Raw genomic sequence first — 22931 nt, forward strand, 5'->3', positions numbered from 1 at the left:
CTAACAAAGTACCTGGAATGTAATGGATGGATACATTCATGCATGAATGACATAATTATAAAAGGTATTTATTGTCTGCTATATATAGTGTATAAAGTATACTTTATAACAAATAGTTCACTTATTAGATGTCTAAATGGTTAAGAGCTCTTAATTGAGCTGGAAATCCTGAGATTAAATCCCAGTTCTTCCATTTAACACATGAGGAACCTTAGACAAATCCCTTAACCTCTTTTTGCCAGTTTCCCATCTATAAAATGGGCATAATATTAGTGTCTACCTCATGAGGTTTGTAATATATAAAATTATGCACATGACGTGTTTAGCATAGAGCCTGGCACACAGTAAGTGTTCGATGGATGCTATTTATAATTATAATTATTGTTATTAATTATCTTTATAATTTTTATAGTGCAAGTCTTAGGGAGATGGCAGATATTATTAAGACCCCCACAAAACTGAATCCAGTATGTCCTGGAATCAGGGATACTGGAACAGGGTGAGGCGAGGTCTCGACCTCTCTCACTCACACTCCCAACACAGCCAAACATAAATCAAGCCAGAGCCATGGTTAAGCAATATTCTTTCTTTAATTCCCCTTTGCAAATGGAAGCCCCTGAGCTGGTCCCTACCCCCACTCCTATTCCACACCCTGAGCCCCCCAGATGCAAGGTCCCCGCCTCACCCTGGTGAGAGGAAGAGAGGAACACCCCCCCCCCCAAGAAGGGCCAATAAAAAAAAAAATCCTAGTCATTTAAGAAATGAGGCTGGGGACAGGAGAAGGGAGCTGGAAGACAAGGCCCAGGTGAGGCCAGACGAGATGTTGGGGTTGTGAGGACCCTTGAGAAGGGTTTGCAAGCATGTCCCTAAGCTCAGGGCCAGGATGGCTGAGGGAAAGGAGACAGACAGACAGATAGTCTGACTCCCCAAGGTCCTGCCTGCCTGATTGTGAACAATGACACTCACCACCACCACCACCACCACCACCACCACCACCATCACTGCTGCCACCACAGGCCTCTGGATAGAGAATTTTCCAGTTACTTTGGGATAGGGTTTGCTAAGCATCCCCTCTGGCCCCTGATCTGGAGCATCCCTGGGGTCCCCCTGAGACCAAACCCGGGAGAAGGAGGGACTCTAGGAACATGCAAAGGCGGGGAGCAGAGACCCCCGCCCCACTCCACAGCTCTACAGGATGGTGGCTCCAGCTGCATCTGGGCTCCGAGGGTCCTTCACACCGATGATGAAGTTGTTGGTTCTCCGGCTGCCATGGACCCAGGATAAGACATCTACCTTCTCCACGTGGTGACCTCTGGCTTCCAGGAACTCAATCTCTTCCTCTGTGAACTCACCTGAAAACCATTCCCCAACATACACACACATTCAGAGTGTTCAGAGCACTAGCTCAGGAATCTTATGGTCATACCTGAGTCCTGGTACTGGATACTCCACTGAAGAGTGGTGTGACCTTGGGCAAATTACCTTTCTGAGCCTCAGTCTCCTTGTGCATAAAATGGGGATTACATAAGAATTTACTACATGAAATTGTTGCAGTGATTAAAGGAAATAATATACAGAAAGCACCGAACTCAAAGTTTTGCATACAGTAAGTGATCAATAATATACAGTCATTCTTAATATTGGAAAAAGGAGTTTGGAGTCTTAATCTCCACCTGCCTAGGCCAAGCAGCCATCATTACTTGCCAGGATTACTGCATAGCCCACTAACTGGTCTTTTTGCTTCCAGTCCTGCCTTCCTTACAGCCTATTCACACAGCAGTCATAGAGATCTTTTTAAACCATTAGACCATGTCGCTTTCCTCACTCAAAACCCTCTAACAGCTTTGATGACTCAAAATAAAATCCAAAGTCCTTACCACGGCCTCTAAGGCCCAACATCATCTGGGACCTCACTACCTCTTTAAACTCCTCTCTTCACTTCCTTCCACTCTCTCCCTTTGTTCACTCTGCTCTAGCCTCCTTGCTGTCCCTCAAAGAGGCCAAACATACTCCTATCTCAGGGCCTTTGCATTTGCCGTTCTCTCTGCCTGGAATGCTCTCCTCCTCGGGGGTCATAAAACTGGCTCTCTTACTTCATTCCAGTGTTCAAGAACTTCCCTGATCACTATCTAAAACAGCAGCCCCTGTTCTCTTCGCCTTGCTTTGTTTTATTTCAAAGCACTTAATGCTACCTGGATTTATTTATTTACTGTGTCTCCCTGCACTAGATAAGATTTTTGAAGGCAGGGATGTTTTGTTCACTATTGATCTCCAGTACCTAGAACAGGGTAAGAACATAGTAAATGTTAAGCAAGTATTTATTGGATAAATGAACAAATTCCCATCCTCTTGCATTAAGTTCAGGTCTTTCTTCATCATCTCTTGCTGGGCCATTATCCTAGCGCTTCTTGTATTTCCCCAACTTAAGTTCTCCTCCCTTCAACCTACCTCCCCTACATTAAACAAATCAGGTCACATCCCTCCCCTTACTCAACTGGATAAAGTCCATGCTTCTTAACATGGACCTCCATGATAAGCCCTGTATTCTCACCTCCCACTGCTCTTCAACAAAGATGTGGGCCTATTTCCTCAAATGGGATTACTGGAGGGTAGTTCTGGAGATAAAGACAACATTGAATAGCATTAAATCACTGAGTCTCTTTCTTGGTTCACTTTCAATCTCTTGGATAATAACAAGGACTAAGTTTCAGTCTGGTCTCTAACATGTCTCACCTCCTTCCTTAAAAGAGAGAGCAGGTCGCAGAGCCTTCCTGGGGCAACAATATCTAACTGAAACCTAAAAATATTAGATTTTTTAAATAGCTATTTATCATCCATTTGTGGCAAATATTGCCATTTTTCCATTTGGCATTGTGATATGAGATTTACTTTAAAAATACATTTAGGTTAAAACGAGAGTCCATTTATAGTCCATCTAATGGTTTAGATGATGCGTAAATGTGGCAAAAATCATGAAAGTGATGGATAAATTCTGAAGTTTGGAAAACAATGTCTCTAGTCCAGCTGGGCTCCTGGCTTTTGCCCAGGCTGTTCCCCTGTCCAGTATGTTCTTTATCTCTACACTCCCAATTCCTGCTCATATGTAAGGCCCAGCCAGTTGTCACCTCCTCCATAAAGCCTCCCAGAGTCCTCAGGTAGATGAACTTTCCCTTTGCCTCGTATCTCTGTCTGTGACTGTGAGCCCCTCAAGGGAGGGCTCACTCCACCATCACCCCCAAATAATTTAGCATAAAGCTTCACATTTGTTATAAATGAGAAGATATTAGTTGAGCAAAATGCATTGATAAGGACAGCCTCATCATCTATCAGCTGGAATCCAAAGTGTCACCTGCCAACTATAGGTTGTGACTGCTGAGGATCTAGGTCGGTAGCTTCCAACCTCCTTCAGTCTAGGAGATATCTAGAGCCATGCAATAAAGAACTGAGTCTTTAGTATCATCCAGGTATTTGTTCTACTCTCAATTCTGTCACTTACTGCTTGATCCTTGACTAGTTTATAACCTCTGTGGGCATCAGTTTCTTTATCTATAAAATGGGAATATTGAACAGGCAAGGACCATGTCTCACTCAATTCTGTCTCCCCTTTGGACTTGCATAACACACTGTCTGTTGTAATAAAAACTCCTCAAAGGTGTACATACTTTCCCATTTACAAAATGAAGCTGCGTCCAAAATTAAGTGCCTGTCCTTAGAGAAAAGTCTATGTCCTCACCATAACCTATAAGGTCCATGATCTGGCCCCTGTCTGCCTTTCTGGTCTCATCTCACCCTCACTCACCCTGATTTCCTTTCTACTAAAACACACAAAGCCCATTCCTGCCCTGAACTCTTTGCATTTGTTCCCTTGGCCTATAAAGCCTGCCCCAATTCTTTGTATGGTGGGCTCTTTCTCACTCTTCAGATTTCAACTTAAATATCTCCAAAGAGAAGCCCTCAACAATCACTGAGTCAGTCCTATACATTATCCTGCTTTACAAAGAAATGAGAAAACAAAATAAATGTTCTGCTCTGCAGAACATTTATTTTGTTTTCTCATTTCTTTGATGATTTATTTTCCTTTCTCCCTGGAAATGCAGTATCTCCAGCACCTAGGATAATGCCTGGCACACAGTAGGTATTCAATACAAACTGCTGAATGAATGGTTTGCACAATGAATAAATGAATCTTGTTTTACATATGAGAAAACTGAGGCTCAGAGGCTCAGAGTAGAGACATGAATTTCCCAAGGCTACTCAGCCAGGAGACAGTAGGACTGGCTCCAATCCCCTGATCTTTTACTGTTTCAAGAGGAGTCAGTTGGAAGAAACGAAACTTTCAATGGCAGGGAGTTGGTACTACTTGAGGCAAGGGCACCTTTGAGACAAGCCTCTTTTTCTACCTGGTCTTGTGCCCACCCCATGGGGATCTCTTCTCTGCACTCACTGTCCACCTGCAGGAGGTTGGACTGCAGGTCTGGGTGAAGACGACCACGGGCCAGGCTGTCACTCAGGTTCCGGTTCAAGGTCAGGACATTCAGTAGAACCTGTGGGCAGCCAAAGGGCAGAAGTCAGGGCTATCCCAAAGATGGGGGTTCAGGACTCTACAGCCCTCACCTCTGGTCCAGACTTCTTAGTCTTTAGATTCCTTACACCAAGGGTAACATCTGAGCCTCTCAAAAGCCCCAGAAGACAGGCAGGTCTGTGATGACTGTCCCCATTTCACAGAGGGGGAACTGAAGGCCAGAGAAGAAAAGTGATTCACTTCAGAGTTTAAAGAGAGCCAGGGGAGAGGCACGACTAGCACCCAGTCTCCCTTAATTCAGCCCAGGGCTGTCCTCCCTTCTCCCTAGCCAGGGCAAGGTTATTTGCTGAGGGTGGTCGAGGGCACAATGTGGGTACCTTTAGCTTATTTGCAGTGTGAATGAGCTCTGGAACAAAACTACTTGCCCATTCTTACTAAACTGGACCTAACTTCTTAACCTCTCCAGGCCTCAGTTTCCTCACATACGAAATAGAAATAAGGATTTCTTCCAAAGTTGGGAAACTTAAAGGGCTAATGCATGTAATATCAAGCCCAGCACTTAGTAAGAATGTTAGCTAATGTTATTATCTCCATTTTACAGATGAGGAGACTGAAGTTCAGAGAGGTTAAGTGAATTCCCAACATCACAAAGTTGGAAATTGGCAGCATTGGGGTTGGGACCCAGGGTGTCTTATTCCAAAGCTCAGGTTAGTTAACTCACCACCTGCCAAAGTATGTGCCCTGGCACATATATCAGGGGCTCAAGACATTTGTGGAATTGTTGTGAGGCATTTTAGAGAGTAGAAGGTCCTTCCTTTCAAAATCAGACCTTAAAGTCGGCTGCTTGCATATTCAGATGTTGAGCAGAGGCATGATAGAACTTGATACTGACAGAACCCAGGCAGCCCAGATGCTATGTCACTCTCAATTCTACTGGCCCTGCAATTTCCCCCACAACCTGGCAAGACAAGGAGCTTCAGGGCTTCGTTTTCACTAAGAAACTCAGCACAGCCTAGGTGCCCAATGCCCAGGATGAGCCTGGCACAAAGCAACCCAGTCCATGTTTGCTGTAAGAGATGTTTGCTTAAGAGATGAGAATGAGCAAGAGACATCTATGGCCCAGGCCACAGCTTGGCTCCTGGCTACAAAAGGCCTACCATGGAAGAAACCTCACCTGGGTCAGGCCGCTGAGGCCCCGGGCAGCTCCATTGGCTCCCAGAGCGAGGTAGGTTCCGCAGAGTCCTTCTGCTGGCCGGACCACAGTGGGCAGCAGGAAAGACAGTGGCCGCTTCCCCGGCAGTACCGAATTCTCCTGTTTTCAGAGGACCAAAATCACAAGGGGGATGAAAGGTGGGGTGAGATAGAGTAAGGGCTACTTCATCACTCTTCCAACCTCTCTCCCTCACCTGTATCTTCTATGGGCCCAGTTTTTATGGGAAACTGGTCTCTCCCCAGGCCACAGTCTTCTATCTGTGAAATGGGCAGGGTACTTGGGTAGCTGGGGTGGATGGTGGATCCATAACCTATGGGGTTACTATGGGGCTACCATGGGTGTCAGTGGAGGGGACCAAGCCAAGGAAGATGGCTATGGAGAAGAACAGGATAATCTCCACCCTGGTCATATCTGTCTTTGTGGTGCTGGGGCCCCAGCCTGCAGGGTGTAAGAGTGTTGGCCTCCAACAGACACTAATTCCTACCTTCTTTCTCCAACATTAGGGCTGAGTCACATCAGCTCAGCATCACATAGTCATAGACCATTAGTGTTAAAAAGCACCCAAAACATAAAATCAGGAGCCAATATCTTCATTGTACAGGTGAAGAAACCGAGGCCTAGAGAGGGGGCGAGACTTTCCACAGGTCACACAGTAAAACAGTGACAGAATGGGACAAGGTTCCTTCAGACCCACCAAGCTCCAAGCCCCAGACTTGGGCTAAAGGTGAAGTGGACACCTTGTTTAGGCTCTTTTCCTTTTTGTAATGGAAGTTCCTATAGTAAGTAGGGAGGGAGGGGCAGCCATACTGCAGCATATCCTACCTAGCCTTGGACACCCCAAGGTAGAAGGGAAGCAAGACCCTACCAGGCTAGGTGCAGAATGGTTAGCAGTCCTATTGGGCCAGGAAAAGTCCAGCATCTGGCTGTTGAGCAGGATCCCCGAGGGGGTGATGAGGCCACTGCCAAAGGGCCGGTTCAGGGAGCTGGGGGTCGACATTGGGGCCAGGTGAGCGCTGAGCCCACTCTCACTCCCACCCAGCCCCCTGGTCCACATGATCCCTTGTGCCAGGTTCTGAGTCTGAGCTGACATACCTGACCATGGCCACAATGAAGTCGTCAGGGCCCATGATGAGCACCTGGGCAGCTGTGGGAGCCCCGTCCAGCTCATAAACAGGCAGGAGTGGGGCAGGGGCCGCCTGGGAGTCATTGATGTGGCCCCGGAAGTAGGCAGCCTCCACCTTGCTGAAGAAACATGGAGCAGGAGACAAATACACAGCAGGCTCTCATTACATCCCACCTACCACACTTTGTAATGTCTGTGTGATTAATATCTGCCTCCCCTACTGGACTATTAGATCTATGAGAGCAGAAGCTTACTTGTTCCTAGCATATAGGGAATATCCAGGAAATAGTTGTTGAACTGAATTAATTTATTTAGGTGTTACTCAGATTCTCTTCTAGAGCCAACTTTTATTTAGTATTTAAATCAAGAATCTTTTAGTTATTTGACTTTCACTTAATCCTTTGTATGAAAATACCTAGGGCATAGTGGATGCTCAGAAAATATTTGTTTTGAGTGAATACACTGAATTCACTTAACCTAATGTTTGTAGTCTAGAACTAAAGCTTTATTAAGAGTTCAGTGTGTGTGTGTGGGGGGGGGTTGTATACAGAAATCTTTACTTGCTATTAGAATATTTTTTTGAAGACACAGGACTTAGCAGATAATAAGCCCTTAATAACTAACTAGTTATTGGATGAATTAGTTGAATGAGTTTAATATAAGTTTGTGTGTATGTTTTAGAGCTAAATTTGTATTGATCTTGAAAACAAATTTATGAAATTAGGAAAATACAAATTTACATTAATTCTATTTTTGGCTTACGACTGTCCCTTAGCTAGCCAGTTATAGTAGCAGTTAAATAGTAACCATTCTTACTCTTATTGCTAATTAATAATAATAATGATATTTGTTGAATATTTATTATATGCCGGACAACATGCTAACTGCTTTGCATGTGTGATCTTAGTCCTCACCACGACTTCATAAGGTTGGCACCATTCTTGTCAGACCTCCTTTAGAAACTGAGATTTAGAGAGTTTAAATGAGTTGCTCAAGGCTACACAGCTAGTGAATGACAAATTTGGGCTTTGAACTGAGGCAGTCTGACAAGAGCCCACAGTCTTACTACTATGTTATGCTGCTAACGTAGATAAATTATAATCAAAATTCCCAAAGCCTCCAGTATTTTCTTGGAGATTCTTTTCATTGTTATAGGCTTTCTTTTTCACTCAAAAGGGGGAACAGATGGGCCCTGCTAGGGTCAAAAAAATTGAGTCATATGAAATAGACCAACTTATTGTACACGTGGAGAAACTGAGGTGCAAAGAGAAGCAAACAGTGTCACACTGTGAGTTACAGTTGAGCTGAAATTGACTTGGGACTTCAGGCCGTATTGCTCCACTGGCTGCTTTTCACCTGATCCTTTCCTCACACCCACCACCACTTCTGCAGTCCCCAGAATTCTGATGCAGGACCCACCTGAGCATGTCATCCATGCTCTCAGTGATGGTAGAATCATAGACAGGGTCTCCCAGTCTGCTGGCCAGGGCTAACGCGATCTTCAGAGTCTGAAAACGGAGCAGGAACGTGGCAGAGGCTGCCAAGCCCTCCCCAGCACCCACACCGAAGATCCTCCTGTGTGAGAAAACTTGGAGGGGATTTAGTCCTGCCCCATGGCTGTACCCTAGACCCCTACTCCCAGTGTCCCCAGACCCAGGGTTGGATGCAGGGGTCGACCTTACCTCTGCCACCCAGTGAAGAGCCTGTTCCCGGGATACCAGGCTGGTGAGATTGAAGCCCTCCAGGATGTTGAGAGCACTGATGAGGGCAGGGCCTGTATGCGGGGGTGGGGGACTGAGAACCAGGTGGCCTGAAAGGACAGGAAATGACCAGATGGCAAGGGAGGGGTCAAGGCATCTCCACATCCCACCATCATGCAGACTGAGACCACTGCACTGAACTCCCTCATCAGATAGGAAAACTGCATTGAGAGGAAAAGCGTTGAAAGGCAAAGGGACACACTGAAGTTCACATGGCAAGTCAAGGACAGGGCCAGGACTCCAACCCAGAACACTGGTATTCATTTTCCTCTTCCATACAAGGAAAGTAAGGCTCAAGAGGACTGTGATTTGCTCAGAGTCATAATATAGGCCATTGGGAGAACAGTGACAGGTGTCCAGTTGTCCGGATTCCTGGCCACCATGTGTCTCTTTTCATCTCCTCCCACAGGCCAGGATACTATTCAGGGCCCCTGACAATCCATCCCTGAAACTTCTTGGGAGCAGCAACCTCTTCTTCCTACGTAAGGCCCCTATTGTTAGATGTGTGGACATCAAAGGAATAATAACGCCTGATGTATAACACAAACAGTAACTAATTAACTCATTTAATCCTCACAATGGGTACTGTTTTCATCCCCATTTTATAGGTGAGAAAACTGAGGCACAGAGAGGCAGCTGGTCTAAGGTTACAGGAGACAAGGGGAGCCCAGAGTACTCAAGGTACTAACATTGCCAAGAGAACAGGCTGGGGAGGGAAAATGGAAAATCAAATACACATTCAGTGCCCATTCTGATCAGGGCAACTTCCAATATCATCTCATCAATCCTCATAGCCACCCTGAGAGGTAAGCACTATTATTATCTCCATTTTAAGGAGGGAACCAAGGCTCAGAGTTGGAAGGGGCTTGTTCAAGGTGAATGGCACAGCTGGTACTCCAATCCAGGTCTTCCTGGCTCCAAAGTTATGTTCTTCATCTGCTCCATATACTACTGCCTCTGGTAGAGGAATCGGGCTGAAGATTGAGGCCTAGAAACCTGAACTCAGAGGCAGTCTCTCTTGGGGCTTGAGGTGATCTGGGCCTCCTAGAGGAGAAAACCTGTGAACCTCCTGAGGGACCTAGGAACCCGCCACTTTGAGTTCAGCGCACATGGATTTCCCCATGTCATCAGCTTGGCTTTCTGTGTTCTTCATTGGCTTTGAGTTTGACAGATTAAGTTCTGTTCCTTCCCTGGGCCCTCAGTTTCTTTTTGGAACAATGAGGGGGCGGGTCTATGATTGTCTTGAAAAGTTTGTTATGACCAGAAGCTTAGATGGACTTTGGTCTTATAATTCTTCTTGGCTAGTACTGGGCATTGAGTGGGACTGGGGATGGAGCAAGGAAGCACAGAGACCATATCAAGAACACCTATGGCTAGAACCCCAACTTCTAGACCTGAGCTTTTGACAAGACCTACCTCCCCATATCCTAAATACTTCAGGTAACTGACTTTATGACTACTTTGGAAGGTAGGCTGGCTCTGGCTTGCTTCAACAGTTAGCTGCCTCAGTTTCTCTCCTGTAAAAAGGGGAGGACTCTCTAGGCCAAAAGCATGTGGCCAGGGATTGGGAGGCTTCTCCTGAGTAGGGACCCTTGGAGCTGGAGGAGAGGTCACCTCTGTATACGCCACACACAGGCTTCTCCACGAGAGCACTGTAGTTGCTGAAGTCTTCCTCAGTTATGACACCCCCTGCGTGCTGAGCCTGGAGAAGAGAAAATGACCCCACCGCCACTGTAAGCCACACATCACATGGTGAGCATATGGACTTGGCTTATAGTATTTGGATCATAGATGGGTCAGATGTTTATAACTTTTATGTCTTCTGCAACTCTCATCATGGCCTTGAGGGACCCCATCAGCCTGGGTATCCCAGGAAAAAGGAAGCGGGGAAGCACTAACATTGAGCACTTACTATGTCAGACGTTGTGCTGGGTACATTTCATAAATGACCTCTTTAGCTTGACATTCAAGGTCCCTTGTGATCTGGCCCTGCCTATATCTTCTACTTCATGCCCTGCTATTCCCCAGTGAGCTTTGTACAGCCACTCAGAGTGACCTGCAGTTCCTAAACTCACGATTCCATGTCTTTGTACAAACTGCCCCCCTCCCCTGCTTATATATAAAAAAGGATTTTCCACTTACAGCAGCACATGCCTGAGAGATATCAAAACTGAATTCTTCATTTCACTACAACCAACTAAAACCACAACAAAATCATAAACTCTAGATGACCCTGGCAGAAATGACATAATTAAGCACTCTACTGACTAATGAACCAATCTTATATAAGCCAATGGGTTCATTCCATCCTATCCAGCATGCTAATTTTCAATCCTAAAGTAGCATAACACTAAGAAGCCTCTCCTTTTTCGGTACTTGAAACTTCTCACTTCTAATCTACCCTCAGTGAACTATATCTTGAATTTCTTGGCTGGTGTACATGTGTTCTTTTTTCTGGCAAGTTAATAAACTCGACTTTGGTTTTTTTTTTCTTTTAAAGCTCTGATGGTTTTTATTAGAATCGCCTTCATCCCTGTCTCCACCTCTAGGAGAGGATACACGACCCAGGTCTGGCTAATAAGAGCATTACTTTTCATGGCGCAGTAATTGGTTTGGGAATAGTCATGAGACCTATGACAGGCTGATGAGACATAACCTTGAGGCTTTTGCTAGAACTACTAGAATGAGAATACTTTTTCTCTGGGATGGCTTGCTGCAAGAATGGCTGGTGGGGAGCAGGTGTGAAAAGGATCCAACAGAGAATGAATTCAAACAGAGGACAGTAGAGTCACGAGACAGAAGGAAAAAAGACCAAGCCTTGACAGTGTGGATGGAGCCTCTGGATCCAGCAGACCTAAAGCCCACACTCTGCTGGACTTCCCAGTTAAGTCTATTTGAGATGGGTTTCTATTACCACATCCATACCTCCAATGCCCAGCACAGGGTCTGGCACAGAGCAGGAACTCTGTGAATGTAGAATGAATGACAGATTTATTCAGTTCCCACAACTGTATGGCAGAGATAGATATAATCACTCCCATTGCACTGATTAGAGAACCACTGAGTTGGTTTGTGTATCCTTATCTTTAACATAATTTTCCATTAGGGGTTTTGGACTATTGACAACAGTTCTCAGAACCCATTATTGCCTCAGACTTAGACTCTTGAGGGTGTTGGTAAGCCCTTGTGTCAATCCCCTCAGTCTTAATAGTCATCAATGAAAGAGGCATTTCCCTCAGTCCCTAGAAAACCCAAGGGCAGAGTGGGATTGTGAGTTCAGGGAAGATGAGGCTGATTGTGGGTTTCCACCAGGATTGGGAGGGACAAGACAGGCCTCTGTACAGGTTGACCAGCCCTGGGAGCCCAATCAAGATAGACTATTTCCATCATCCCAGGAGGTTCTTTTTGTGCATCCCAGTCAACCCTTCCCATCCCGACAACCACTGATCTGAATCCCATCACCAGAGATTAGTTTTGTCTATTCTAGAATTTCAAGTAAACGAAATACCCAGTAAATATATGTAGAAAGGAAGACAAGGAAGGAAGGTGCAGAGGGGCTCCCAAAGTGCTCACCTCTGCCACCATCTCCAGCGTGAGGTTGCCACCAGCATAGAAGGCAGAGGGGCCGTAAGTGCCGAGTGCATCCAACACAGCAGCCAGGTCAGGCCGATGCATCAGAGAACCAGGTAGCGGTGGGTGACCAGATGGTAAGAACGTTTCACGGAAGCGCTCAGACGCATTGGGTGGAGGCTGTTCAGCCAGGGCATGGGCTGTGGGCAGGGACAGGAGGCTGGGCAAGGGAAGCCAGGGCTGGACCCAATGGCTGAGTCACACAGTAGGTGGGGTGGATGGGGGCTAAGTGGTCCGCTCTAAGAGTTCTGGTCCCCCAGGTGCCCGTTATGGGGGAAGTGGGGGTGTATATGGGCCCCTCCCAGATCTCATTTGAGGCTGGTAAGGGTGGGATGGGGTGGGGAGGAGGTCTGAAGAGCCAACTGGAAGAGAGGTGCTTTCTGGCTTGGGCCCCAAATCTCAGAGCTTCCCCACCCCTCTCCATCAACCTCATGCCTTTTCCCCCACCCCCAAACCCCACTGACCTAGATCATGGGTCACGTTGAAGCCATCTTGGGCCACAGCTGCTGCGAAGGCCAGGACTTGGGACCATGGCAATCTGAGGGGGCCGGAGAGCAGGGGATGGAGGAGGTCCTGGGGGGAGGAGGAGGGGTCCTGGGGGGAGGGGGGTTCCTGGGAAGGAGAGTCCTGGCAAGGGAAGGGGATATTAGGAGGGGGAGTTGGGAAGGGAAGAATCCGGGAAGGTAGGAAGGCCACCAAAGGAGGGGTGCAGGCAGGGGCCTCTGGTCCCCGGGGGGAGGGTCTTTACCTGCCATAGAGCTGGTGAGCTTCATGTAGCCCCTTCACCATTCCGGGGACCCCCACCAAGAGCCCAGGCTGGGCGAGGCGGGCAGGCGAGGGAGAGAGGAGACCAGGTCACTGGAAGGGGGGGCTGGGCTGAACTCCGCAGAGCCCCAAGCCAGGGATGGGGGGCTGGCACAGGGGAGAGACACAGGCCAAGGTATCCCAGAGGAGGGACAAGCTGTCCCAGCAGGCATCCTCCCTCCCATCTCCCTGACTCCCTATCAGCAAATGCAAAGAGGCCTCCTTTATCCATCATAGTTGAGGGACTTATAAATTAAACAAACCCTTTTAAGAGCCAGAATATAACCAATTTAGATGGGAACCTGTCTACATTGGATTATACCTACTTCTGCCTCTTAAAATAGTGCACAAGGGACCTTCATTGAACTTTTCCGTTATCACATCACCATTACTGTGAGCTGTGATAACTCAAGGTGTGTTTGGCTTTGCCACTGCACTAAATATCTATTTTCCCAAGTTATTCTATTTCCACCTTTGCTCTCAGTGGAGAGTGGGTTTGCCTCTAGCAGTTCCTCTCTAATCTTCCAGTATGTTGTAAGCTGTGGAAGTTACAGTCAGCAGGCTCAGAGGGAGATGTGTGAGTGATAGTGTGGCAACTTTGTGTATCTCAGGCTGCTCAATGGCCTTTTTTTTTCCCCTTTCTATGTGCCAGACAGGCAAGGTCACCAGAAGAAAGGTATTGCTTTATTGGCTGTTATCCACCATTGAGATCTTTTGGTTGATTATTTTATTTGGGGGGCTGCCTGTCTCCCTCAGAGCCTAAGAGCATCCTGCTCAGCTCATTCCCTCACCTCTACAGTAAATATTCAGCAAAGTAATGCCTGGGTTAGCAGAGGGCAATGAAGGGAGATCCCATCCTGGACCTTCTCTTCTCACCAGAGTCCCCACCTTGGTCTCCCAGGATCTCTGCAGGGCCTCTTCCCTGAGGACTCCTGGTGCAGACTCCCGGAAATCAATTAGGTGGCTCTCATTTCGTCGGATGTCATGTACCAGCATCACACCCCCACTGGGAGAGACACAGAAGGGAGAGGGTGATGAAAAGATGCCACCCTTCTTAACAATTAAGCTACGACCCCTCAACCCCCAATAGTAATGGTGATAGCTGTAGGCTCAGTTTGTCACCAGGAGTCAGGTGTTTGAGCCCCCTCTCCAGCAGTGATTCACAGACACAGTCACACCACAAGACTGGTGAGTGAAATCAAGGCAGGTATCCAGAGTCAGTGGACCTTTCCCAGCCTGTCACTGGAGACTTTAATCCCTGATTAGGAAAAACCCAGAGACTGGAAGAGCAGGACATTCTGCCCCCACCCCACCCCAGACCACAGCTGGACCCCTGCCAGCTTCCTGCACCTGCCTCTTTGGTATGCCCCGCTCCCTCTCCCAGGACTGAATTATGTAAGAACAGACTGTGCAAAACCAGAAAGGGAATCTCTTTGGTAAGGACTGGAGAGCTGGTCTTAAAGGAACCAAGATATAGACTTCGTCAGCTTGTCCCTTTTCTGTGGCTTGTTTCCATCCGAGATGGTAGTTGCATCTGAGATGGTTGGCTCACAGCCCAGTAACATAATAAAGAAAGCAGGACAGATAAACAATAAACAGTGGTAGGAACTGTGGCAAAGTGGACAGGCACGAACCTCAACATGGGAAGTAGCTTCTACTCAGCTCTAGATAATTGCAGCCATGTGGAAATGTGGGCCAAGTGTTACCAGGTCTCTCTAGGTTTAAGAGATGTTAGAAATCCAAATTTTTATGAAAATTCTCAACTTTATAATAATAAGAAACAAATTTTTAAAAATTTAAGTGTGCAAACGAAACCAGTCTGTGTGCTGGGTGTGGCAATGGGTAGCCAGTCTGTAATCTTAGTAGGCTAAGAGTTCTTAGCCTGGGTTGTATTTTGGGCAGTAAACCTGGGGTATATTTTAAATAGACTCACAGGGATTTGTGACCCTAAAAGTATCATTGGCTTAATTAATGACAGCATATCCCCACCTGTGTACCTCATTTTCCAAGTTAGAAAAAAGAACCTTCTGAAAACACCTCCTGTGACTCAGTACAAGGAGAAGGTGGTGAAATTGGGCATAGAAAGAGAAAATACAAAAAGTTGGGGCCCAACTGCCCCTCTATTCAAACTTGGAGGACTCCCCGCCACATGAGGCTTACAGACCAGAAGAAGTAAGCCTGGGGGACCCCAACCTTCACAGCTGGGAGCTCCTTACCCGCCTAGGCCAGAACTGTGCGGAGCCACGATCCCCAAACACAGGGCTGCTGCCACAGCAGCATCCACGGAAGATCCCTGTTTATTGAGCACCTCTATGCCCAGTGATGTACAATGGGCGGCATCGGTCACCACGGCACCCTGGTGGAAGATCTGAGAAGGAAAAAGGGACTAGGTAAGGGCAGTAGGAGTCCCCTGCTTTCCCAGGGCACCTCCACCAACCTCCACAGGGAGTGGGGGTGGGGGTGGGAGCCCTGCTCTCTTGTTCCTTTGACTCTCTCCTGACTCTTCCCTCATTATCTCATGTGCCTCCTACCTGATCAGGTCCCTTCCTTGTTCTGTCCCTTCATACCAGGAGCCCCTCCCTTTGGGAACTTCCTCTCTCATGTCACCACCCTCCTCCCTTTCCAATTCCAGGCCCACTTCCACCACTCAGCCATTCCCCAATTCCCACGGTCTCCTCAAGCAATTTCTCACCTGAGGGTCTCCGAAATATATCTGCATGATGAGCGCCACAGTGACACCCGTGGCAAAGGTGAGGCAGGCTGTGACAATGACTGTGAGCCCGTCCTGGCGGCAGGAGCATTCGGCTGCGGCCGCAGAGAACGGGTCCTTGCGCGTCTCCCGCAAAGGCGACCCATCCTGGCTGCCCATCTCTGATGATGACGACGGCAGCCGCTGCAGCCGTGCTGACTTCAGGAAGGAGTCCGGGTCTGCGAGTAGCCCGGGGGTGGGAGGTGGGGGTTAGGGGAGATGGGGTGGTGGTGGTGTCGGTTTGGCGCCTCTTAACCTGCCCTGCCTGCCCTCCAGGCGGGGATGTTCCCAGTCCCCACTTCCTCTGTGCCCTTCAAACAAACGCCGCTACACCGCGCTGCTCACCTTTCAGGGTTTTCCCTAAGCCCCGGGGCAGATAGGGACAGCGATCAGTTGGGAAAGGGAAGGGACCCCCCAGGTGGGCAGCAGGGCGTCTGGATTACCTCCCCTAGGACGAATTTCTTGGGACCCAGGACCCAGAGCTGTGAACACTTCCTGGAGAGGGCGGGGGGGGGGGGGGGGAGTGGGCGGGGTTGGGCTCTCACTGGAAACCAGATAGTGCTAGAGCTGGGCTCAATCTTCTATGCAAGGAGACAGCTATCCAACCTGAATGGACAGGCCCTGTCTTCCAACCTCCCTTCAGTTATCCATTCATTAATTCGACAAATATGGAGGGTCTGCTATGTATCTGCCCCTATGCTAGATGCTAGGGGAAAGGGTACAGAAAGTTCCTGCCATCCTAGGGTTCACAGACCAGTGGAGGAAAAAGATAATATACAAGTAAGTATATACAAAGGAGTCTATAATTACAAGTTGTGGCAGGTGCTATGAAGAAAAAGGATTAAATGAGACAATAGTAGTGTGTGTTGGGGGATACTTAGTTGGGGAAATCAGCCAAGGCCTCTCAGCAGAAGTGACTTTTAAGATGAGAACTATGGGATGAGAAAGTGCCAGCCATATGTAGAGCAAGGGGTGAATATGTGGTGTTCCAGAAAGAAGGAACAGCAGGTGCAAAGGCCCTAAGGTAAGAATGAAATGGCACATTAGAAAAAAATAACCAAGCCCTGGGTTGTTCCAGCGTAGTGAGCAGGGGGAAAGAGCAGTGGGGTGGAGATTAGGCCAGATGCACTGGGTCTTGTGGGCCTAGTGAGAAGCTTGGATTTTAACCTAAGAGCCACAGGAGGCCACTGGAGTGTTTTAAGCGAGAACGTGAAGCCATCTGTTCTGTGTTTTAAAAGATCCCTCTAGCTGCTATCTGGGGGAATGGATCTGAGGATGGCAGAGTGGAGGCATGGAGACCTGAAAGCCACTTATCTGCTGAGTGACTATAGACAAATCACTTCAAGTCATGAGCCTCACTTTTCTCATCCTAATAATGGAACTAATCCCTAACTGACCAGACTCGTACAAGTTTTCCATGAGGCAATGTATACCAGGCACCCTTTAGGTACTTACTCAAAGTTATTTCCACCCTTTTTCCATCTTGGCCAGGGCTGATACCCTCCTCTATCCCACAGTTCCCTTCCCTGGGTGCTTTCAGCCTTGAACTCAGGCCTCTAAATGACCTAAAGGTTCTGAGTGTTTGTGAACAGTAAAGAAATAGTTTGGTATCTTGACCTCAATATCTTGCTATACTCACAAGGTGTTTTTAGAAGTTCATTCATTCGATATATTTTTTTAAGCACCTGCTACTATGCACTAGGTGAATCCCCTCTTTAAAAGTCTGTGGGATAATATTAAAAATTGACTTATAGTTTCCTATTAAAAATACTATCATGGTTCACCAATGTCAACATAATAAAAAATCTAAGCTCCTTGGCTTGGTGTTCAAGGCCCTCCATCATCCACATTCTCTTCTTTTATGTCAATAAGAAACCACATGTGTATATAGATAATGTTTAGAAATTATTTATGGTATTTACTTTTGAGAAAGATACTGAAAGTGTGAATGAGATGGGATGAGAGAATGTTTTGTTTGAAATTTTTACCATTCACATATATATATGTATATATATATATATTTTTTAAATCAATACATATATTTTTAAATAAAAAGGAAAAATGTGAAGAGATAGCAATAGGGAAGGGAACATTTATTTTTCCTCACTAGTCCTTGTTCATTTGCTTGTTTACTTATTTTTACCACAAACATGTAATTTGTATTTAAATTTTTATTAAAAAAAAGAAACTTGTCTCTAGAAGCCTCTTTCAGTTGATCATGCTTGCCTCTCTCAGCTCCAGCATCGCAGAGTCTAAATAAAACTTGAATTTATTCAACAAACAGATGGTAAACACCTACTGTGGGCACAGAACTCTCCTTGGCCCCGAGAGATTTCAAAAGGACTACAGGAAAAGGTTTTGAACTAATATTTATTGATGCTGACTACATATCAGGCACTTTACATACATATCCCATAACTTTATGAGATAGTCCACTTTCTCCATTTTACAGATGAGGACACTGGGAACCGATCAAGGTGACACTGCCTGCTTAAGGTCATAAATAAAGAAATGGCAGAACCAAGAGTCTCCATAACTTGAAAACTTCCTTTCCATTGTTCCACATGGCATCAGGAGCCATTTCCACCCTCAAAAACCAACCTTATAAGCTAATTCTAGTTGATATTTGCAGGTTCTTGTCCTTAAATCTGTTTTCTCCAATCAAATAAGAGAATCCAAGTGATAAAGGTGATATGGCCCCATCAGAGTTGGATCTATTCAAGACTTTTTATTCCACCAATTATTGTTATTCAGTTATTGAACAAAAATATTTACTGAGTACCCTACTGTGTAAGTACTGGGGCAATAATACCATTGATTTTACTGATATGTAAGAGCAACAGCAGGACACTGGGAAAAGGTTAGTTTGGAACCAGAATAAACAAGTGTTTTGGGGAAAAGATGAGTTTAATTTTGGCTCTTCTAAATTTGTGAAACACCAGCAAGAGTTGTCTGGAGGCAGCTGGCGTAGTAGGCATCTAATTTTTATCTGCTTAGATATCACTGCCTATTCAATTTTCTTTAGAGAACATCATCTCCTCTCTCATTCCTCATTTCCTCATTCCTGACTAGAGTAAATATACGAGCTAGGCCTAGCCAGTCAGAACAGGAACCTCTGTACAGTGACTGGTTCAGGGATAGGCATGTGATCAGCACCAGGCCAATGAGACTCAAACTTTGTTCTTCTGATGGAACTATTAGGAAAGAGAAAGACTTTTTTTCTGGTTCAGTTGCTAAAGTGGTAAGATGTAAGCCTGTTGTTGCTAGGGGCATCTTGCCCCCACAATATGGGAGGCTTTCTGAAGATGAAACCCCTAAAAAGGAAAGCAAAGCAAAAGATGGAGAAAAGCCTATTCCTTTTTAAGTACCTAGATGCAGCTATGCCTGAAGCTCCATACCCCTGAACTTTTCAGTTATGCTACCCAATAAAATTCTCTTTCTAGATATAACTCAGTTTTAGCTGGGTTTATGACAAAAGAACCCTTAGTAGAGTTGACTTGGCAAGTCTAGAGCTCAGAAGAGAGAGATCTTGGCTAGAGACTGAGGTCTTCCCTGGCTTGTTTACTACCTTAAGGGGAGAATCACTAAAGATTTTTGAACCAAAGAGTGACATGATCAGAAGCGCAGGATGGTAGATTGATTGGGGTTGAGCGGGAGTGAAGAGAAAGACAGGAAGCAGAAAGAGTAACTAGAAGCTTATGGGTAATACAGATAAGAGAAGATGGTGGCTTAGGCTACAGTGGTGATGACAGGTATGGTGAGATAGAATTTGGAAGATACTTAGGAGGGGACAGAGAACATCTGATCACCATTTAGAAGTGAGAAGAAGAGAAAGGGGGATCATGGGTGGCTCCTAGGATTCTACTTTGCAGACTAAATGAATGACAGTGTGATTCATTGAGAATGACATTGGGGGAAGAGCATGAGTATGGGGAAGAGACGATGAGTTCAGCATAGGACATGCTGAAGGTGAGACACTTGTAAGACCTCTAGAGGCAGATGCCTGGGAAAGAGGGGAATACATAGGCCTAGAGCTCAGAAGAGAGGAGAGAAAGTATTTTTCCAAACCTGGAGTGGTCATCACCTAGCTCTGTTTTCCACAGGGTCTGCTGTGAGGTATCCGGCACTTGGTTCTAGGGAGTGGCAGGCTAAAGGCTAGCTGGATACAGCCGAGGTCCTGGTTAAGAGGATGGGGCAGTGCCACTAGGTGGCACCACCAGGTTGAGAACATAAAAGGCCATGTTGGCCAGGTGGCTGGTCCAGTTAGGCCAAAGGAGGCTTGGGGCTTGAAAGCAGTGCTGGGAGGCAGAGCATTGAAATGACTACACAGATATGATGGTAAGATCTTTAAAACCCTAATGCATAAACTTGGCATACAGTGCAGGTTTCCAGACACTCAGGTGACCAAAGTCTCTGCGGGATTTTTGTACAAATTAGGGCAGAGTTTCTTTTAACTCCCCAAGGTACTCCCTAAGTTTTGAGAATCCCCTTCTCTGACATTCTTTCATTCTGAGATCTTCTTTCTCATTCATTTATTCATTCAACAATTTTTACTGAGTGCTTAGCACTTTGCTGAATGGTAGAGAAAGGATGATGAACAAAGCAGCAATGATCCTGCCCTCCTAGGGTTTACTGACATCAAGTAATCATATGGTCACACAAATAATCACAGGTTTTGATAAATGCATTTACATGAGGCCAGGAGAAAGCATATCAGAGGTTTCCAATCTCTAGGTTGAGAGAGATAGGCATTCCCAATTGAGCTGGAAAAGGAAGCTAAGGTCTAGGTCAGTGTAGGTGTGCCTATTGTCACACAGTGAGTCAGGGCAGTGCTGGGACCAGAAGTGGTACTCCTGACCCCTGAATAACGGATCTGGTTTCAGGTTGGTATATACCAGAACACATCTTCCCACTCTTCTCCCTGCTACCTCCTGATTACAGGGCTACTCTCTCTGGAAAAGAAGTTATTTTTTTAATTTTTATTTTTCAATTAGAGTTGACATTCAATATTATTTTATATTAATTTCAGGTGTGCAACACAGTGGCTAGACATTTACATAATTTACAAAGTGATCTCCCTGATTATCTAGTACCCACCTGGCACTATACATGGTTATTACAATACTATTGACTATATATATTCCCTATTCTATACTTCACATCCCCATGACTATTTTGTAACTACCAATTTGAACTTCTTAATCCCTTCACCTTTTTAATCCAGTCCCCAACCTCCCTCCCATCTGGTAATCACCAGTTTGTTCTCTGTATCTACGAGTCTGTTTTTGTTATGTTTGTTCATTTATTTTGTTCTTTAAATTCCATATATAAGTGAAATCATATAGTATTTGTCTCTCTGTCTTACTTATTTCACTTAGCATAATACCTTTCAGGACTATCCATGTCATTGCAAATGATAAGATTTCATTTTTTTAATGGTGAGTAATATTACATTGTATATATGAACCACAACTTCTTTATCCAATTGTCTATTGATGGGCACTTAGGTTGCTTCCATATCTTGGCTACTGTAAATAGTACTAAATATAGAAGTGCTTATATCTTTTCAAATTAGTGTTTTGGTTTTCTTTGGATAAATACCCAAAAATGCAATTGCTGGGTCATAAGGTAGTTCTATTGTTAATTTTTTGAGGAACCTCCAAATTGTTTTCCATAGTGACTGTACCAATTTACAATCCCCCAAACAGTGCACAAGGGTTTCCTATTCTCCACTGGAAAAGAAATTTTGATCTGTAGCTTTGACATTTCATGCTCATAAGCTTCCCTATCCTCCCATCTCTAGGTAGGGTACAGTCTAGCCAGGTTGGCAGGGGCCTGTGGTGAGGGCCAGATGACCGGAAAGTTGTGGAGGGGGAAAGAATTTGGGGCTGTCAGGCTGGGAGTAGCTACAGAAGGGCCAAGTTAGAGATGGCTGGGCTAGAAAAGCAGGATTTGCCAGGCTGGTAAGGGACAGGACTCAAGTGCAGGCACTGAGAGGAAGAGAGAGTGAAGCAAAAGGATGCTCTAATGCCAGGAAGTGACGTTGAGGGAAAGAGGGATGGGGGATGGAGGGTGAATAATGGAGAGAATGATAGAGCTGGGCCACATAGATAACAGAGAGAAGACTAGGGAAGAAATGCTCAGAGAGCTCTTGGCCCTCAGGTCTTCCCCAAGCCCTATTTCCTTCCTCCTTCCTTCCATCCCTTGCAGTCCCTGCAGAGGGCTGAGGAGAACACTGTAAAATCCTGGAGCCTGCTTCCTAGGAGACAGGGTACCTCACTAACATCCTAGCCTGATCCCTGGCTCTGGCGGGGGTGAGGTAATCCACAGGGCATTGAAGGCAATCTGGTCCCCAAGGACTTTGAGAGGTCATGCAGTCCATCCCCCTGTCTACCAATACCCAGCACACGCAAACAGACAAAATCATATTCTCTTTACCCATCCCTGTACATGAAGAGATTCTCAGCTTCTCCCTATGGTTTCTCCTTCCCACAATCCCTGGCTGTGTGGAAGTTCTTTTCAAGACCTAGTCTCTATTCATCCTGCTGCAGTCTCTGACTTGGTTTCTCCTACCCTCTTTCCCATAACTAGAGAAAGGCCTCTTCTGGGTGATCATATCTCTTCCTCAGGATCTCCCCTCTAACATTCCTTCCTAATTAGTTGGTTTTTCCCAGGAGGTAACCCTCATCTCTCCCACTGCAGTCCCTGGCATCATTCTCCCTTGTCGCATTCTAGGACTCCAAGACAGAAATGCATCCCCAACCCCATCAGTTAACTAACGGAGACAAGGCAGGAGAAGGAAGAGGTCCAGGGGGAAGGAGTTGAATTAGGGAGATGGAGGCTGGAGGTGATGCTCCAAGCAGATGAAGGGCCAGGGACGTCCCAAGAGGCAGAGACTGGGCCAGCGGGCCTCACCTGTATCGGGGTCTCCCAAGAAGGCATCCTCGTCCTTGCGGCCCCTCAGAGGGGCCGCGGGCGCCGGCTCGTCCTCCGGCAGCCGCGGGAAGCTGGTGATGCTCATGTAGTCCACGGGCGAGTAGGCGCCCAGGGCGCTCTCCTGACTGGCATCGTTCTCCGCCGCCATCCTCGCCCGCGCCCCCCAGCAGCGCAGCGCCTGCCGGAAGTGGTGC

The 22931-nt window shown here is 46.4% G+C and overlaps 1 protein-coding gene across 6 annotated transcripts; it reads right to left on the reverse strand.

The window, feature by feature from the left end:
* Positions 1-571: 571 nt before the first annotated feature.
* Positions 572-22931, reverse strand: GGT7 (gamma-glutamyltransferase 7). Of its 6 annotated transcripts, none has more exons than XM_023522226.1 (16): positions 22717-22930; positions 15745-15980; positions 15269-15420; positions 13929-14058; positions 12997-13064; positions 12713-12786; positions 12192-12388; positions 10233-10320; positions 8541-8668; positions 8278-8366; positions 6828-6977; positions 6601-6718; positions 5697-5834; positions 4445-4544; positions 2552-2615; positions 572-1352 (listed from the first exon to the last, which is right to left on the reverse strand). In XM_023522226.1, exons 1-15 carry the CDS (start codon positions 22883-22885, stop codon positions 2590-2592), a joined length of 1863 nt encoding a protein of 620 aa, XP_023377994.1. In that variant the 5' UTR covers positions 22886-22930; the 3' UTR covers positions 572-1352; positions 2552-2589. The 6 variants fall into 6 exon arrangements, with proteins under 6 accessions (XP_023377994.1, XP_023377993.1, XP_011376608.1 ...); XM_023522225.1 differs by having other exon boundaries at positions 4401-4544; XM_011378306.2 differs by lacking the exon at positions 2552-2615 and having other exon boundaries at positions 8541-8632.

This window comes from Pteropus vampyrus, unplaced genomic scaffold (assembly GCF_000151845.1).
Source record: "Pteropus vampyrus isolate Shadow unplaced genomic scaffold, Pvam_2.0 Scaffold336, whole genome shotgun sequence".
NCBI lineage: Eukaryota > Metazoa > Chordata > Mammalia > Chiroptera > Pteropodidae > Pteropus > Pteropus vampyrus.

What these genes read in the sequence shown, in the direction of transcription:
- GGT7 (XM_011378304.2), bottom strand. Translation starts at nt 22,885, where the DNA reads ATGGCGGCGGAGAACGATGCCAGTCAGGAGAGCGCCCTGGGCGCCTAC. An exon ending in CTTGGGAGACCCCGATACAG is followed by an intron (nt 15,981 to 22,716) that starts GTGAGGCCCGCT and finishes GGCTACTCGCAG; the next exon opens with ACCCGGACTCCTTCCTGAAG. An exon ending in AGCATGGATGACATGCTCAG is followed by an intron (nt 6,978 to 8,277) that starts GTGGGTCCTGCA and finishes ATGTTTCTTCAG; the next exon opens with CAAGGTGGAGGCTGCCTACT.